Source organism: Euleptes europaea, chromosome 6 (genome assembly GCF_029931775.1).
Source record: "Euleptes europaea isolate rEulEur1 chromosome 6, rEulEur1.hap1, whole genome shotgun sequence".
Lineage (NCBI taxonomy): Eukaryota > Metazoa > Chordata > Lepidosauria > Squamata > Sphaerodactylidae > Euleptes > Euleptes europaea.
In genome coordinates this window covers 107665910-107683213 of record NC_079317.1, presented here as the reverse complement: position 1 = coordinate 107683213, position 17304 = coordinate 107665910, and the positions used below count along the sequence as shown (strand labels likewise).

General features: G+C 49.0%; 1 protein-coding gene across 1 annotated transcript; it reads left to right on the top strand.

Annotated features, from left to right (window-relative positions):
- The first annotated feature begins 4949 nt into the window (after positions 1-4949).
- Positions 4950-16525, top strand: ZFAND2B (zinc finger AN1-type containing 2B). Its single transcript, XM_056851605.1, has 9 exons — positions 4950-5017; positions 7297-7391; positions 10628-10759; positions 11244-11395; positions 12221-12325; positions 14006-14078; positions 14967-15057; positions 15724-15833; positions 16487-16525. Exons 1-9 carry the CDS (start codon positions 4963-4965, stop codon positions 16523-16525), a joined length of 852 nt encoding a protein of 283 aa, XP_056707583.1. The 5' UTR covers positions 4950-4962.
- The last annotated feature ends 779 nt before the right edge of the window (positions 16526-17304 follow it).

The following is a 17304-nucleotide window of genomic DNA, read 5'->3' as shown; positions in this document are numbered from 1 at the left end:
AGCATCACACAAATGCTCACAATCTAGTATTTGGATGGACTACAGGAGATGCTTATTAAATTTGCAGATTATACTAAATTGGGAGGTGTAGCAAATACTGTAGAAGAGAGCGCCAGGATACAGGGTGATCTTGACAGGCAGAAAACAAGGCTAAAACGAATAAAATGGATTTAAACGTAGATAAATGTAAAGTTTTGCATTTAGGTAGAAAATGCATAATTATAGGTTGGGGGAGACTTCCCTTGACAGTAGTATGTGTGAAATGGATCTTGGGGTCTTAGTAGACCCTACACTGAACATGAGTTAGCAGTGTAATGCGGTAGCTAAAACGGCAAATGCAATTGTAGGCTGTATCAACAGAAGTACAGCGTCCAGATCATGCAAAATGATGGTATCGCTTTATTCTGCTCTAGTTAGACCTCACCTAGAGTATTGTGTTCAGTTTTGGCCACCACTATTTAAGAAGGATGTAGACAAGCTGGAACATGTCCAGCGAAGGGCAACAAAGATGGTGAGGGGTCTGGAGACCAAGTCCTATAAGGAAAGGTTGAAGGAGCTGGGTATGTTTAGCCTGGAGAGAAGACTGAGAGGTAATATGATAACCATCTTCAAGTACTTGAAGGGCTGTTATATAGAGGATGGTGTGGAGTTGTTTTCTGTTGCCCCAGAAGTCAGACCAGAACCAAAAAGTTGAAATTAAATCAAAAGATTTTCTAACTAGACATTAGGAAGAACTTTCTAACAGAGCAGTTCCTCAGTGGAACAGACTTCCTCGGGAGGTGGTGGGCTCTCCTTTGGAGGATTTTAAGCAGCGGCTAGATGGCCATCTGGGGAGGGGCCGTGGCTCAGTGGTAGAGCATCTGGTTGGCACGCAGAAGGTCCCAGGTTCAATCCCCGGCATTTCCAGTGCAAGGGACTAGGCAGGTAGGTGATGTGAAAGATCCCTGCCTGGGTCCCTGGAGAGCCGCTGCCGGTCTGAGTAGACAGTACTGACTTTGATGGACCAAGGGTCTGATTCAGTATAAGGCAGCTTCATGTGTTCATGTGACAGCAATGCTGATTCTGTGAACTTAGGCAGATCATGAGAGGGAGGGCAGGAAAGATTGTGTCAGTATTTGACTCTCGTGGCCCTTTCTTACATGTCCATGGTAATGCTGATTGCCACTTTGGGGTCAAGAAGCAATTTGGCCAGGGATCCTGGAGGGTGGTTTGTTTGTTTATTGCCATCTTCTGGGCACGCAGTAGGGGTCACTGGGTGTGTGGAGGGGAGGTAGTTGTGAATTTCCTGCATTGTGCAGGAGTTGGACTAGATGACCCTGGTGGTCCCTTCCAACTCTATGATTCTAGTCACTATCATGCTATAATATATAAACAAAAATAGTTAGCCCTGGCTCTCCCACTACAGATGGCTACATCTGCTCACAAAGCAAATTTAAGCAGAAACTTGCAGCAGACTGAGAGTTGGAAGGAGAATGTGGACCAGAAGCCTCCTACTAATGGTGAAGAGACCTGATGAAGAAGGGAATTAGATGCATCTTAAAACTATCCACTGGGCATCCGGACCTGGCAAATCTTTGTCCAAATGCAAGTTTAATGTACTGGTCTTTTGGGTTCCTAATTTTCAACTTCTTTATTCAGCCTCAGGAAAATGTTCTAATACCATACATTCATATAGTTAAAATAATTTTTGCAGATCAAAGGTATAGAATCCCATCATATCTGATCTACCTATCTGAAACAAGTAATAATTATAGGACCAAAGAAATAGAGCAAGACGTTTTCCTCCACCAGGCTTTTAAAAGAGGTCTAGTATAATGCTATTGCAAATATGGTCCTCTGCCAAATACCAACAAAGGTATACAATGGCGATATAAAACTGTGACAATATACCATGGTAACCCCTGAAAATTTCAACTTCAGGTTACCAATAGGATTGGAACAAAAGCTATAGGACATCTGCGCTACTTTCTTGCGAAGATAATCAGATCTTGCCCAAGCCTCAAGCCCAGGTAACACACTGCTCTCTTAATCATAAGAGCAGTGCTTGAATTAGGTTCAAGATGATGGAAGGGTAATTCCCAACTGTTACTCACACAGAAGAAGAAGAAGAGTTATTCTCCCACTTAAGGGAGAATAAACCCGGCTTACAATCACCTCCCCTTCCCCTCCCCACAACAGACACCCTGGGAGGGAGGTGAGGCTGAGAGAGCTGTGACTAGCCCAAGGTCACCCAGCTGGCTTCATGTGTAGGAGTGGGGAAACAAATCCAGTTCACCAGATTAGCCTCCGCTGCTCATGTGGAGGAGTGGGGAATCAAACCCGGTTCTCCAGATCAGAGTCCACCGCTCCAAACCACCGCTCTCACAAGAGCTCTGCAAGGAGTGCTCTCACCACAACCACTGAAATTTTCAGAACTGCCCACTTCTAATGAAAGAGGCTGGGCAGCAGGCAGCTGACAGCTCTTTAAAATTAAAAATGCTTAATGATAAAGCTGTCAACTTCTTTCTAGAGAGTTCAATTTTCTTTTGTTGTTGTCTTGCTACTTTTCCTCATTGCCACTAGAAATGCTTCCAAAAAGTTTCATTCTTTGACACTGTGCTAAACTGTGTTTCTCATCCCTACTAGCATCAAAACCTTGCTTTTAAGCCACTCAGCCTCTAAGCCCTATTCATAATGAGTTTACACTAGTTTAACCACTTTTATCTGTTGCCTCCTCATCTCCCTTTACCTCATCCCCCCCCCATGCTTTCCTTCTTACATGAAAGCTTATTGCCCCCTTTGTCTCCTCCTTTCGCTGGTTTTTGGCCATGCAATTCTCTATGCTTAAAACCAACCTCCAGTCAGAACAATCTGTCTCTTTTAAATCCTTCCTCACAATCCACACGTGCAAAGCTCTCCAAAAACCATCCCAGCCCCCTTTCTACCACCTCTAGTATTTATGCACGGCCCCCTTCCAGTGCGTTATGCATAAGGTGAATGCAGGTACTCCACAGACACACCTCAACAAAGTACGGATGGCCGTGGTCCCCAGCACAACCTGCTGGGTCATCACGACAAACGTTTTGGGAACAGGAAGGCGGCCTCGCTGCTGGCAGACAAAGACGCACCACGGAAATGATGCCGAGGCGCAACACAACCAAGCAGGTGTGGCGGTGGCGGCGGCACCACGGGCACGGGAGCCCCTTGCCCCTTCTGTCGCACGCAGAAAGAGAGCCCCCCCCCCTGCACCTGTGCATCTCTTAGGGTTGCCAGGTCCCTCTTTGCCACCGGCGGGAGGTTTTTGGGGCGGAGCCTGAGGAGGGCGGGGAACCTGTGGACATTGCTGTGGCTTAATAGTGTACCTTTGTGGACTTTGTTATATTCTGGAATTACCATTACATGGATGAGATAATATGGGGCTGAAGAAACCAAGGTGAAACGGCCGTCCCCCATCTTTGGATTTATATTCACTGGATTCACACCAGATGAACATATTATACAATTGGAACCAACCAACTTTGATAGACTTAAGAAGAGGACTTTTTTGCCTGGTTATTCTATAATCCATGTATATAATGTACATTGTGTAGTCACTGCTATTAGGTCTATTTGTCTCACACTGCTGTCTTTGATGCTTTGCACTTATTAACATTTGCATTTTTGCTACTTGGCTCTGTGCATTTGTGTACCTTTTACCCGTGCTAAGTACCTGGAGGTTGGCAACCCTAGCATCTCTCGCCCGCCCACCCGCTGCCTCCGAGGCCGCCAGCCGGGCAGATCTCTGCCCGCCGACCGCGAGCGCAGGCGGGGGCCCCAGGCGCGGGGGGGGGCGGGCGGAGGCTCCGCGGGGTCCCGACGCCCCCCCCCCACCTCCCCCGCGACCACGCCGAGGCCAGAAGAAAAAAAACCCCATCTGAAACCGCCATCCACGCAGGGCGCGACCTTCCCTCCGCCGCACAGGACGGCGAAAGGGGGCCGGGCCGAGGACGGAGGGGGGGGCGGGGGGGCGCCACGACCTTCCCTCCTGGCATCGGAGTCCTTCAGAGGCGCCCGGCCTGTTCGCCCCAGACCCCCCCCACCCCATGGCGGCGGTGGCCACCGCCTGAGGAGGAGGAAGACGCCACAACGAGCCCGGCGCGTCGCCCTCACGCGGGGGGGGGGGCGGGGGGAGGCTGAGGCCGCGCCAGGAATCCGTTGCCCCTGGTGAGAAGGAAGGGGGGGGAGAGAGGGACGCACGAGGGTGCCGAGGAGGGGGGGGTCAGAGAGTCACAGAGCCCCTCCTCACTTACCGGCTCCGGGGCGGGCGGCGCCTGGGCCCCCTCCGTCCCGAACCGCCCGCCGTTACCACGGAGACACTTCCGCCCAGGGCAGCGCGTGGAGCGGCTTCCAGAGCGCGTGCGCGCGCACCGCCCCGCGAGCAGGGAGCGCGAACTCTTCGGCTGCGCCCCTGCGTAGGAAAAGGGCGGGGGGTACGCGAACCCCCGTCCCTCACCCCCCCTCCGTCCCGCTCCTACAACTCCCAGCATGCAGCGCACTCCAGAGGCCACAAGTACATCTACCCCGCGTCGGCTTTGACTCGGCGGCGCATCCCGCACTACATGTCCCAGAATGCCACAGGGCCCAAGGCAAGCCGGGCGCACGGAGGGCGGCGGCGGCGGCGGCTGCTGCACGTGGTCAGTGCGGAATGACGGCATACACCCCAGGAGCGGAAGTAGGCGGGGCGCGCGCGCGCGGGGGGGCTTCCTCGTTTGCAGGGGCGGAGGCGGGGCTTCGGCTTAGGGGGCTGTTTCGGGGGCCCCCCTTCCGTCGGGGACGCGCCGCCCAGCCCCTCCGCCGGGTTTCCTCTTCTCCTTTCCCGCAGCTCCTCGGTCCCCCGCACCGCCTGTTGAAGCCCCTCCCTCCCCCCCTCTCTAATCCGGTTTCCTCCCCTGCAGGTCGGATCCCCCGCGCACGCGCACTGGCTGCAGCGGCACGAGCGGCGCCATGGAGTTCCCCGACCTGGGCGCCCACTGCGCGGAGCCGTCCTGCCAGCGCCTCGGTGAGGACGTCATTCTGGCGCCCCTCCCCCCTCCCTCCTGGAGTTTGGGCTCGGGAGGGGCCTTCTGGTGGCGCAGCGCTGGGGGGCGGGTCGGGGGCCGGGGCTGCTGGCCTTGACGTCCAGCTGCGCGTTGGGGGAAGGGGAGGCTCGGAAGGAGGGCGCTTCTCCTCCCTTCTCCGTGCTGGCAGCCTGAGTGGTGTGTGGGGCGGGGGGGGGGGTCCTAGGTCTCCTCGTGTGCAGCCAGCGCCTCCTCGGGCCTGCCGTGGGGGGGGGAGGGCTCCCCAGGTTCTTTTGCTGAGGGAGGCTGACGTGTCCCCCGCGCCCAAAGGACGCGACCTCTGAACCTCAACAAAAGCCAAATGCGGAAGAGGGCTAACCTCCACAGAATGGCCTGGTAAAGCAAACCTTGGGTGTATTTGAGAACTGTGGGTCAGGTGGTGTCGTCAGGAGCCTTCGCCAGGCAGGCACACTTTGGTTGGTGTTGTGACAGCAGGTAGACTTCCCCTGACTATGGAAGATCCACTGATTTAGCAATTTGTAATAATCTCTTTTCCTTTCTGTAAAATAGATTAGGGCAACCAGGGAATAGCTTGTTGCTGGGCAGAATCTCCCTGTGTGTCTGTGAGCTAGTAACTGGGGTAAGAGTCAGGGAGGGTTACAGTAAACCATAACAAGAACTGGGGGAAACTATTACTCCACTGCCGCCTCGATGTCTGGAGTGTTATCAGCCTACCCTGAATGTTGATGGGTTGTCATATCTTGAATTTGGATAAATATCCCTTCCTCAGTATGATTGGGGCTCAGAGATTTTTACTCGGTAGAGTGCTCTGGGTCGCAGCTGCCAGAATAAACTGTTTTCTTGAATAACGATCTCAGGTCTCTCTCTCCCCCCACGAACCCCCGTTTGCCGTATCAGTGTGTTCAGGCTTGTTCTTGCAGCCGTTACATGTTTTGGAAAGCATCAGGGGAAACGGCTGTCAAGAATTTCAGAAGCGGGCTCTGTAGCATATGGAGTGGGGTCAAGGATTCGTTGCAGAGTGCATCCATTGCATGTGGGGCTGCAGCCACTACTGTTGTGGGAGAGCGGATATTTGGAATGGTTTGAGAGCAACCGGGTGAGCCAGTGCTTCTCTGTGGAAAAGCATCCCTTGGTGTTTAATCACCTGAGAGCCCAGCTGGTGTCCCTGGTTATTTCTGTGCTGAGTGTAATGGTGTAAACTCTATTCCCAGGAGAAACCAGGAAAGCGTTAATGCTCACAACACAGCCCTTGTTTTCTTTACATAAGTCTCCTGTGGACACATCCTAGGCACAATCAGTAATATGAACCTTGCTAGTTGGGTTTTTTTTTGGGGGGGGATATGTGCATTCTACAACCCACTACAGGGGTTTCTCAGCCGTTATATAGTAGTAATAATGGCTATTGCATGTTCAGACATTAGAGACTGCACCACAGAATGTCGATACATGATTAATTCACAGTGACAAAAGAGATTGTCAGTACCCAAGCTATAGCCAGAGATCTCGATCTTTATCAGATGCTGTGTAGTATGTTGGAGTGAGATGCAAGTTCTCAGGGCTGCAGACCTGTACAAAGACCATCCTCTATTGAAGGAGAAATTCATTGACAGGCAAACTGATGGAGCAGTTAAAATGTTGAGTTAGGCCTGGGGAGACCCACATTCAAATTCACAGTTGGCCATGAAGAACTCGGGGTGACCCTTTACTACTCACTCTCTCATCTGAGCTTACTTCATAGAGTTGTTGTGAGGGTAAAATGGAGGTACACCAGGTTTTTTGACAGACTAGGTCAGCTGCTGCTGTGCAGTCTTGAGGCTCTAGCTGTTTCTTGATCAAGGCATTACTCTGTGTGCTTCTCCACCCTTCCCATTTTATAAAAGCGTTTTAAGTAGTTCTTTTCCCCCCCTTTTTTTTAAGATCCTGCTGGAAACAAAGTCCATGAATCAGACATAAAGAGGCTCTTCACAGCCAGGGACAGGGGTGGTAGACAGGCTGGATCCTGTTTCTGTCTTTCCTGGTGGCATTACTTTTGTTTATGTTCATCAGCAACTATGACTCCATAATTATATTCAAATATTTTCCTGTGTGTCCATCAAGATCTTGGGAACTGAAACAAGGCATATGCCCTTAAAATAAAGGAAACCCAGCAATTCCATTATTGCAGCATTTGGTATAATACCTAGATTATATATTAGAGGGTTGCATGGGAGACTGTTATGGCTCCTTCTCATGTTGTCATCCTGTCCTTTCCTGCTCCCAGACTTTCTTCCCTTGAAATGTGATGCTTGCGGGCAGCTATTCTGCACCAACCATGTTGCCTATGCCCATCACAACTGCACTTCAGCTTACAAAAAGGTAAGTGAAACTGGAGCAGGCAGAATTTGGGCTTGAGTGTTTGGGTTTGCACTGGACTACATCCAGCATTCATGAAATGCATTGTTCCCATTCTGTCCAAAGAGCAACAGGCTGGAATTACCATGATGTAGAGGAAGCTGTTTGCCTGCAGCTTTAGGGAAGGACAAACGAGATGGGAGGCTAAACCTTTAGTTGTAAAAATAGCACTATTCAGGGCTAGCTGAGGAGTTTGTGGCCTTTATATTAACTACGGGTCTGTCCCAGATGACAAATGGCCCATGAGATGCTACGCACTTTGGTAATGGTCTGAAGAAATCTCTATTGGGCTTGGAACCCACCTCAAATTACTGACTTTTCCCCCCACAGCAGCCCACAATGTCCCTTGAAATGCTGCCGTGAGGGGTGAGTCGAAGGTCTGCAGGGGGAGAAGAGAGTTGGCGAAAATGCAGTAGTTGGAAATGTTAGGCGGGGTCCAGTCCGCGGTGTGGAGAGGCCATAGCTCAGTGGTGAAGCATCTTGCTTGGCATACAGATGCTCCCAGTTTCAATCCGTGGCTTCTCCAGTTAAAGGTCAGGTAGCAGGGGAGGTTAAAGACCTCTGCCTGAGACACTGGAGAGCTGCTGCCGGTCAGTGTAAGACACTAGACTAGATGGACTAGATACGGCTCTCTCTCTCTCTGTGGTAGGAGTCAGCTAGGTTGGTCTACTGTTTGAGACTCATGGAGCCAATTAGATTCCAGAACTTTCCTGATGGACCTTGATGGCTATGCTCTCGTAATGGCCCGCTTAACCTGTGGAAGCATCAGGTTAGCCCGATTATTGGCAGGTGGTTTTCAATTACCCTTGCTCACTGCCTTGAAGGCTATGTGCAGGTAGTGATTGCCATGAAGAAATGATTCTCAACCACTGTTGTATCTGAAAGAGTCACGTGGTGGAACTGTTAACAGGTGGGAGTGCAGCCTGGAGAACCCAAACCCTTTCCAACTGGAGGCTGAGTCTGCCTGCTACAATAATTTGCTGCGTACTTTGCTAACATGGTAGCTGTGGTGAGAATCCTGCAAATTCTCTCCCTTGAGCTCTTTAATGTTTGGACTCCTCTGCCTGCTACTTACCAAGCAAAGCCAGAGAGTGTAATAGGAAACCACAAACCATGTTCTTAGGACAGTCTCAGACCACACATTCATAGCAGTAAAGCATATAGGTTTATTGAACTTACAAAAGGAATATGAAGCAAAAGAGAAAGCAATATTTAACTGAATGTATATGACAGCACTTAACAAACGTATACATACTGACAGACAAACAGATACAGAGGCCTCTGGGTCACTTCCAGAGAGAGAGACAGAGATGGCAACCATTCAAAGGGTCTGTGGTCTCTCCGTGGAAGGACAAAGAAAGGATATTTGCACTGTCCTTTTTATAAGCTGGATCATCAGGAGAGGGTCTCAAATGACCCCTCCCTCTCACATTCTTTAGGAACTGCGTTTTCACAAATCATGACTAAAATTGTTTAGAAATACCTTGTTCCATAATAATTCTTTCAGTGTCCGGGTCTGTTAACTGATTGTTTTGAAACATTGATGGATGGACAGGACAATCTCCTCCCTTATCCCTTAAGTGGACAGATAATTTGTTGTCTGTTTTAATGACCTTAGTGTTATAAACATAAATTTGGGGCATCTGATGTGCTGTGGGTGATTAACTGCTAGCAATGCAAATCTCCGGTTACTTTCTAAGGTCAGGAACCTAATGGAAAAGTCAGCTAAAGGGATGCTTTCTGAAAGCCTTAGCCAGGTTTCGTGTGACTATAGGTTATAATATTAAGGTATGCATGTGGTTATTTTTTTTAACCCAAACTCATTTAATATAAACTAATATATTTAATATGAACTAATGTTCAATACAAAAATTCTCGCGACAGTAGCTCATGTTTTACTTGGCATTGGAGCAATTAACTTGAGTGCCAAAATAGTTTGAGGTGATAAAAGTTCAATCTTGTGCTGTTTATTTGAACAAATTGAACAAATTTCAGAGGAGTTAACCTGGTACACGTTGAACAAACATTTTCGAATAATGGTTCAGGTTTGGTTGTACTTCATGAAAAACCAATCAGGTTTGGTGTGACTCTCCAGTTACAGACAAATCAAAAGCAGGAAGCTAAATAAAACTTGATCCCAGAACCAGGCCAAACCCCAGTCAGCCTGAATACATTTGACTTCAAGTTCATCAGTATGGCCAGTTAATATAGGGATGTGTCACTGGGGGCCAGAGAGCAGCCATTTGCAAATTAGATCCATGGCCACTGTAGCTAGTAAAAAGTAAGTCAGAAAAAGCAGGATCCAGTTGCTGGCTGGAAGAAAATAGTGTAAGATTACTGTATGTCTGCAATGGTCCATCTCCTCAATCTAATCCTGTTGATTCCCTAGCCAAGCGCTGCCCTTTCTCCAGCTTCTCTGTTTGGTGAACAGGTTTGAGAGTGTGGCTGCTTTGCAATGCCCCGGGCTGCTATGAGTTCCTAGCCGCCTGCCAGGGTGTTTCTTAACTTGAATGTGAAATTGCCGTTGCCTTGAATGTTAACCTCTGCCTGGGAAATCAATTGGGGAAATTGTGTATTGTTGCCTTATACTGTAGTATACTGTTTATCACGAGGTGTTGGCTCCTAGTCCCCTTTTACAAGGGTCTTGCCCCCCCCCACCTCTTACTTGGTGTTCTTTAGACCACTGGAGCAGAACATCTGGAGACTTGGACTTTGGTGCCATCTCTACAGCCTTCCTGTCCCATCTGACTCAGGCCTTGTGATCTCTCTGCTTGGTTCAGTACTGAGCTATGGCTGGGGACTGGAAGTCAGTCAGATAATAGAAGCGGAATCCTGGTGAGAATGACGGCAAACCCAGCTTAGCTTAACCAATGTTGTTGTTTTTTAAGCCAAGCATAAGACTACTTAGAGCAAAGTAGATCTAAATTAAGAAAATGATTAGCAACTGCCAGAACCTTCTTAATTTTATCTGTGCATCAACTCCCTAAAAGAATGATGTGCACAGAAGCTGTCTCCATAGCAGCCTTAAAGCTTTGGATCTCCCACCTGAGGCTGCTCAGAATGAGAGCTGGAGCATATTCTGGAAGACTTTTTGTTGGGGCTGATTGTTCGGGAGCGACTTAATTCACTAGAGTACTGTATATCGAATGATTGAAGAGAATGTTCCTTGAGCACCAGCTCGACCTCTGTTCTGTCCCCAGGATGTACAGATCCCTGTGTGCCCACTCTGCAACACGCCCATTCCTGTGAAGCGAGGAGAGATGCCTGATATTGTGGTGGGTGCACACATAGACCAGGACTGCAAATCGGACCCAGCTCAGCGTAAGCGCAAGGTAGGAAAAAGCTTGGTGGGACGTTGCTCTGAACCCACCAGAATCAGGTGCATCCAAAGCCTGAATCACCTGTGAGTGAGGTTTTCTTAGGGTTAGTGAGGATAGTTAGTTGATGGCAGCCAAACCCCAGTGAGCTCTGGAACAACTCTCATGAGCAGTGCACAGCGTGGCCTCAATCCAGATGATTAGGCATCCCATCAGCGGTACAATGACAGAGGTGTGATCAGCCAAAAACTGAGGGCATTGAAAAAGCTGTGACAGCAGGAGAGAGTGATGTGTCAGAACTGAGGTGTATCAGCAAAGTTCTCTTTGGGTACAAAATGCTTTTCATTGCCTAAGAGCTGGACGAGGACCAAGCATGTATTCAAGGGTCATTTTTCTATCGCATGGTTTTGGGAGTCTTCCCAATCTCTTGGGTGCAGAGCAGGCAAGTGCTTCTTGGTTCCAGGATCTTCATCAGTCACAGCTGCATCTGTCTACCTAGATCTTCACCAACAAGTGTCAGCAGCCTGGCTGCAAGCAACGGGAGATGATGAAGGTTGTTTGTGACCAATGTCATGGAAACTTCTGCCTCAAGCACCGACACCCACTGGATCATGACTGCACTGGGGCTGGTCACCCACTCTCCAAGGCAGGGTAAAGGCAAAACTGGGGCTGTCCTGGGCAGACTCGGGGCTGGTGGGTGTGCATCCATACCCTCACAGATCTTGCAATCTTGGTGCATGTCTTTGGGGATAGTGGTTATATACCTTCTTCATCAATGATTGTTCAAACTGCTTTGTCAAAGTATTCTGGGATTGGTAGGCAACACATGTTCTTCCTCTAATGTTGTGAACGTGCCTGACATTTGCTCGGCCAGCTGCATCTACAGCTCAGATGAGTTGAGAGTGACATAGAATCATAGAGTTGGAAGGTACCACCAGGGTCATCTAGTCCAACCCCCTGCACAATGCAGGAAACTCACAATTACCTCCCCAGGTAGAAGACACAGATGTTCCACCAGGCCTATGGTTGAGGACAGCAATGAGGACATCAGAGTACTGGCTGCCCCTCCCTTTTCCCTTCCTTTCCTCCCCTTCCCTCAGATCCTTCCTTCCCCCATATGTCCTGGGTCCCTCACTGAGATTGTGAAATGGGCATACCATCATTGGTCCCTACATTGAAAAATGGGCAACGAAGTTGGAGTCATGGAATTACAGCATGCTGAGGTTTTATTATGTTTTAGAATGTTTAATTGTTAGATTGTTTTTGTTTTTTAGAAAGTGTTATTTATGTTTGATTGTGTTGGTAGCCACCCTGAGCCCAGCCTGGCCAGGGGAGGGCGGGGTATAAATAAAAGATTATTATTATTATTATGCACAGGTGTTGCCTAGGGCTGGTTCAGTGAAGGGTGATGATGGGGAAAGGTTTGGTGCAATGATTGAGAGTGTTGTCCCTCCTCTGCTGTGCTTCCTGCTGCAGGCATGCGGCCACTGACAGAGCTCAAAAGTCGACCAAAGCACCTGCATGCACCACGTCTAGCAGTGAGGCCAAGAGATCTGTCGCAAGCCCACCAACCCCCAGCAGGTATCAAAACAACCCAAATCTCCATCTTTCCCTAACTTAAGAACATAAGAAAGGGCCTACTGGATCAGACCAAGGCCCATCAAGTCCAGCAGTCTGTTCTCACAGTGGCCAACCAGGTGCCTCTAGGAAGCCCACAAACAAGACGACTGTTGCAGCACCATCCTGCCTGTGTTCCACAGCACCTAATATAATAGGCATGCTCCTCTGATAACTGGAGATAATAGGGGTGCACCATGACTAGTATCCATTTTAACTAATAGCCATAAATACCCCTTTCCTCCATGAATATGTCCACTCCCCTCTTAAAGCCTTCCAAGTTGGCAGCCATCACCACATCACAGGGCAGGGAATACGTCCTTTTATCTGTTTTGAATCTGTCACCCTCCAGCTTCAACAGATGACCTCGCGTTCTGGTAATATGGGAGAGGGAGAAAAGCTTCTCCCTGTCCACTCTCTCCATACCATGCATAATTTTATAGACCTCTATGATGTCTCCCCTCAGCCGCCTTCTTTCCAAGCTAAACAGCCCTAAGCGTCTTAACCGCTCCCCATAGGACAGTTGCTCCAGTCCCCTAATCATTTTGGTTTCTCTTTTCTGCACCTTCTCAAGCTCTGTAATATCCTTTTTTAGGTGTGGTGACCAGAACTGTACACAGTATTCCAAGTGTGGTCTCACCATAGATTTGTACAAGGGCAGTATGATAGCAGCAGTTTTATTCTCAATTCCTCGTCTAGTTATGGCCAGCGTGGAATTTGCCTTTTTTACAGCAGCCGCGCACTGGGTTGACATCTTCATTGAGCTATCCACTACCACCCCAAGATCCCTTTCTTGGTCTGTCGCTGCCAGCAGAGATCCCATCAGTATATATGTGAAGTTGGGATTTTTTGCCCCAATATGCATCACTTTAAACCTGCTCACATTGAATCTCATTTGCCATTTTAATGCCCATTCTTCCAGTATGTAGAAATCCTTCTGGAGCTCTTCACAGTCCGATTTTGTTTTAACCACCCTAAATAATTTGGTGTCATCTGCAAACTTGGCTACTTCACTGTTTAATCCCAACTCCAGGTCATTGATGAACAGGTTGAAAAGCACCGGTCCCAACACAGATCCCTGGGGCACCCCACTGCTCACATCCCGCCATTGTGAGAACTGACCATTGATTCCTACTCTCTGCTTCCTATTTTTCAGCCAGCTCTCAATCCATAAGAGGACTTGTCCTCTTATCCCGTGACTATGAAGTTTGCTTAGCAGTCTGAGCATAAAAAGAGCTCTGCTGGATCAGACCAGTGTTCCAGCATCCTGTTTCACACAGTTATCCTAAACATCCAACAAACATGGCGTAGAGGCCAATGCTTTCCCTCTGTCCTTCTCCTAGCTGTAGCCTATAGCACTCTCAGGAGACACCATAACACTAATGATCCCTGTCGTCTCCCCTCCCTAACTTTTGGCTACAGCCTAACAATGACATACCACAGCACGTGTGTGTTTTTAAACTAGATTTCCTTTGAAACTGAGGCACAAAAATCTCAAAGAATCCAGTGACATCTCAAGCACACGAGTGTTGGCTTTGCATTGTGCCATGTTGGACAGTAGTGGATCATTCTAGGGAGTTCCCTCCCCAAATAATGTGTGCATGATGTGTGCCAGTTGACCCCTCTTCTCTCCTTTGTATGCAGAGCCAGTGAGATGGCAAGAGTCCCCCAGCACCAAAGCACATCTCCTCCACTTATGGCCCTACAGAATGGACTGGTAAGTGGTGGCCCACAAACTGGACCTTAAAACTCAGGTTACTCCTTTCTCAACACACAATTGGTACTGAAGAGCATCCTCCACACACATGCATGCCACTGTCCTGCAGACTTGATATTATATCACACCTAAGAATATAATAGCTGCTTTATATATAATAAAACGCACCTCAGCTCCAAACTACTCAGAACCTTCAGGGGGAAAAACAGAAATCAGAATATGGAATGGAGGCTATAAGGAACCAGAATTAGCAAAGATGCATATTTCTTGGTTTACGATTGCAACCTGAAAAGCAAGAAAGTATTCTCAGGGTCAAATGTAATCCTGTGACCACCAAAGATAATCATTAGAGCCTCAAAATCTGAAGAGCTCTATGAGAAGAATCTGATTTGAATCAGGCTCCAAAAGGAATAATTGAGATAATTTCTCCTAACTACACTAGTGAGGATAAATTCTGCTATGTTGGCTCTGTCTCTTTTTGTTGTCCACAACATGTTCTAAAATATGCAAATTAGCTTTATGCAGGATTTATTTAATGTGCATAATTTATTGTGGGCTTTTTTTGCTGTCAAGTCACATCTGACTTATGGTGACTCCAGGTGGGATTTTCAAGGCAAGAGACATTCAAAGTTGGTTTGCCATTGCCTGCATGTGCATTACGATCCTGGTATTCCTTGGAGGTCTCCCATCCAAATACTTGCCAGGGTCGACTCTGCTTAGCTTCTGAGATCTGATAAGGTTATTAGCCTAGGCTTTCCAGGTCAGGGCATGGTCTCTAAGGGTTACAAAAACCCTATCCCAATTTGGGGTATCCGTACAGCCCTGCAGGCAGTAAAAGGTGACCAAGCAGACTCTGTTATGGGGACTCTGTTTTTGTGCTTCTTTCAGAGTGAGGAGGAAGCACTGCAGCGAGCCTTGGAAATGTCTCTGGCAGAAACGGTGTCCAGTCAACAGCAGTCCAGCAGGTACAACACTGGCAGTTATCCCTTGGGAGACCACCTGACTGTAGGTCCTCACTGAAGCTTCCTGCTTGGAATCAGGCATGGGGGGGGGGGGGCTGTCCAGTCCTGTTTGAACTGCAGCATGGTCAGCTGCCCCTGATTTGTTGAGTGGCCCTTGACGTCAAAGGCCCAGTTCTCCAGGCCTCAAATGGGCATTAGCTCTGTTGCAGGGGGAGGGCTTTTGCATTTCACCGCTGCTTCCTCGCATGAGCAAGCCAGGCAATGGGGATCCATAGCTGATTGGATCCCTTGATGTGTAGTTTTTGCCTCAAAAAGCAGCAACGAAGGGCCATGAAATGGATTGGAGTTTGATCAGTTTCCCTGATCATCCCCCACACACACACCATTTTGGGCAGATTCTCCTATTGCAGCTGTCCTTTCTTCCTCTTTACCATTATTGGGGAGCCAGTTTTGATCAGGGAAATGGGCTGGGGTAGAGTTAACCCCCCCACACACACACACACATTGCAGCCTGCTCCTGTCCCCTCTTAGCTCTACATGTCAGGGAGGCTCTGAAGACAGATCCCCAGCATGTGCGCCCTTTGTCCTTGCTGTGGAGGGTGTTCCCTGTGTTGAGACTAATGTGCCAGGGAGCCGGGTGGGGGGGAGTAATCCTAATTGCACAGCATGTCTGACTCATCCAGTCTCTATCTGGAACAGAACCCAGGAGGAGGAGGATCTGGCACTGGCTCAGGCCCTTTCGGCTAGTGAGGAGGAATACCGGCGGCAGCAGCAACAGGTGAGCAAACTGAGGGTAACTCTTGGATTGGCCTCTCCATTCCTGGGCACTGGTTGAGAGTACTGATGGAGGCTTTGCTGTGGGGATATTAAAGCAAGTGGTATCACTGCAGAGGCAAAATGAATCCACTTATTGGAGCCAAATGAGAAACTGGTAGTTTTGCCACCTCTGGGTCTTCTCCCAGAGGCACCCTAGGATGATGGGAGTTCTGCTGGGTAGGATTTTAGCCTTGTTGGGCTGAATGCCTTCCTACTTGTGAAGGTTATCCGTAACGATTTGCCTCCCGCCTGCATAGGAGAGAGTCTGCCCAAGCTTCTCAATTGCCTTCACTGTGAGAAGCTGTTGCCCCTTATTAGCCCACAAGGGTGCCTTTTAAAAGGGATTAGACCAATTCACTGAGGAAAGCTTTCTCAGTAGCTATTTGCCATAAGGGCTTGATAGAGTTTTAGGAATCAAAGAATTACCTGTGGGTCAGGGAATTTTAGTCTGCCTTAACTATTGTGAGTGTAGAATTGCAGGGGCCGTAGTTCTGCTGACTGATTAAGGCGGCGCTAGAAGGCTGTGAGCTTGTGTATGTGGCACAAGAAGACATTGGCTCATTCTAGTGGGAGGGGAGAGAATTCACTCTCATTCTGGCTGTTCTCTCCCTTCATTTGTTTCTGCTCTAGGCTCAAAGCGCAAAGCCTTCCAACTGTTGCCTCTCCTGAATGCAAAGCGTGCCTGTCCGCATGAGACCTTCTCCTCACCACAGTGGCTCCTCTTCTGTACTTGCAAGGGTTGCCGTCTCTGCTGATCCCTCAGGACTCCTCACAACTGGCCAAAGGCTGCACCTTTGTCCTCCTAGAGCGTCTTTAGCCACACAGCAGTTGTCCTGTTGCACTGTGATCATGTGAAGCCTTCTGGGGCAAATGGCAGGCAACCTTTTCTGCCACTGATTGGAGGGGGGAGAGGTAGCCTTGGGATAGCAGCCCCTCCACCAGAACCACGGGTGGTAAGTCACAGCAGGGGGAAAGGATGGGCTGGCAGGTATCATTGGCATCTGTTGAGTTAGACCTCAAACTTTTACTGAGTTGGGGGTGTCCGGGGAGTTTGCCGGAGCCATCCTCACAGCCTGTCTCTTTCCCCTGTGGGAGTCCCATGGCTGGACAGCAGGTGGTGCTAAATGCTTTTACAGTGAAGGGGTTCCCACTTCGTTCTTGGTGCTGGGCTTTGGTCTGCCTATTTGTTTAAAGGCGAAGGGTCTTCCTAACTCTGTTGTCGTACTTGTATACTTTGTTTCAGCAGCAGAAGTTTTCATGTAATGGAGGCACAGTGCAGTGCGAGACCCTCCCATGCTGCAAGCCAAGGGAGCCATCTCTACCCTGTCCTGTGCAACCCTTTCCCTGCTGGGAGATGGTGTGACCTGCCATCTTTACAGTGGCTGCCAGCCCATTGCCAGGACCCTGATGCGTAGCCTCCTCTTGCAAAGTCTGCCAAAGATCAGCCT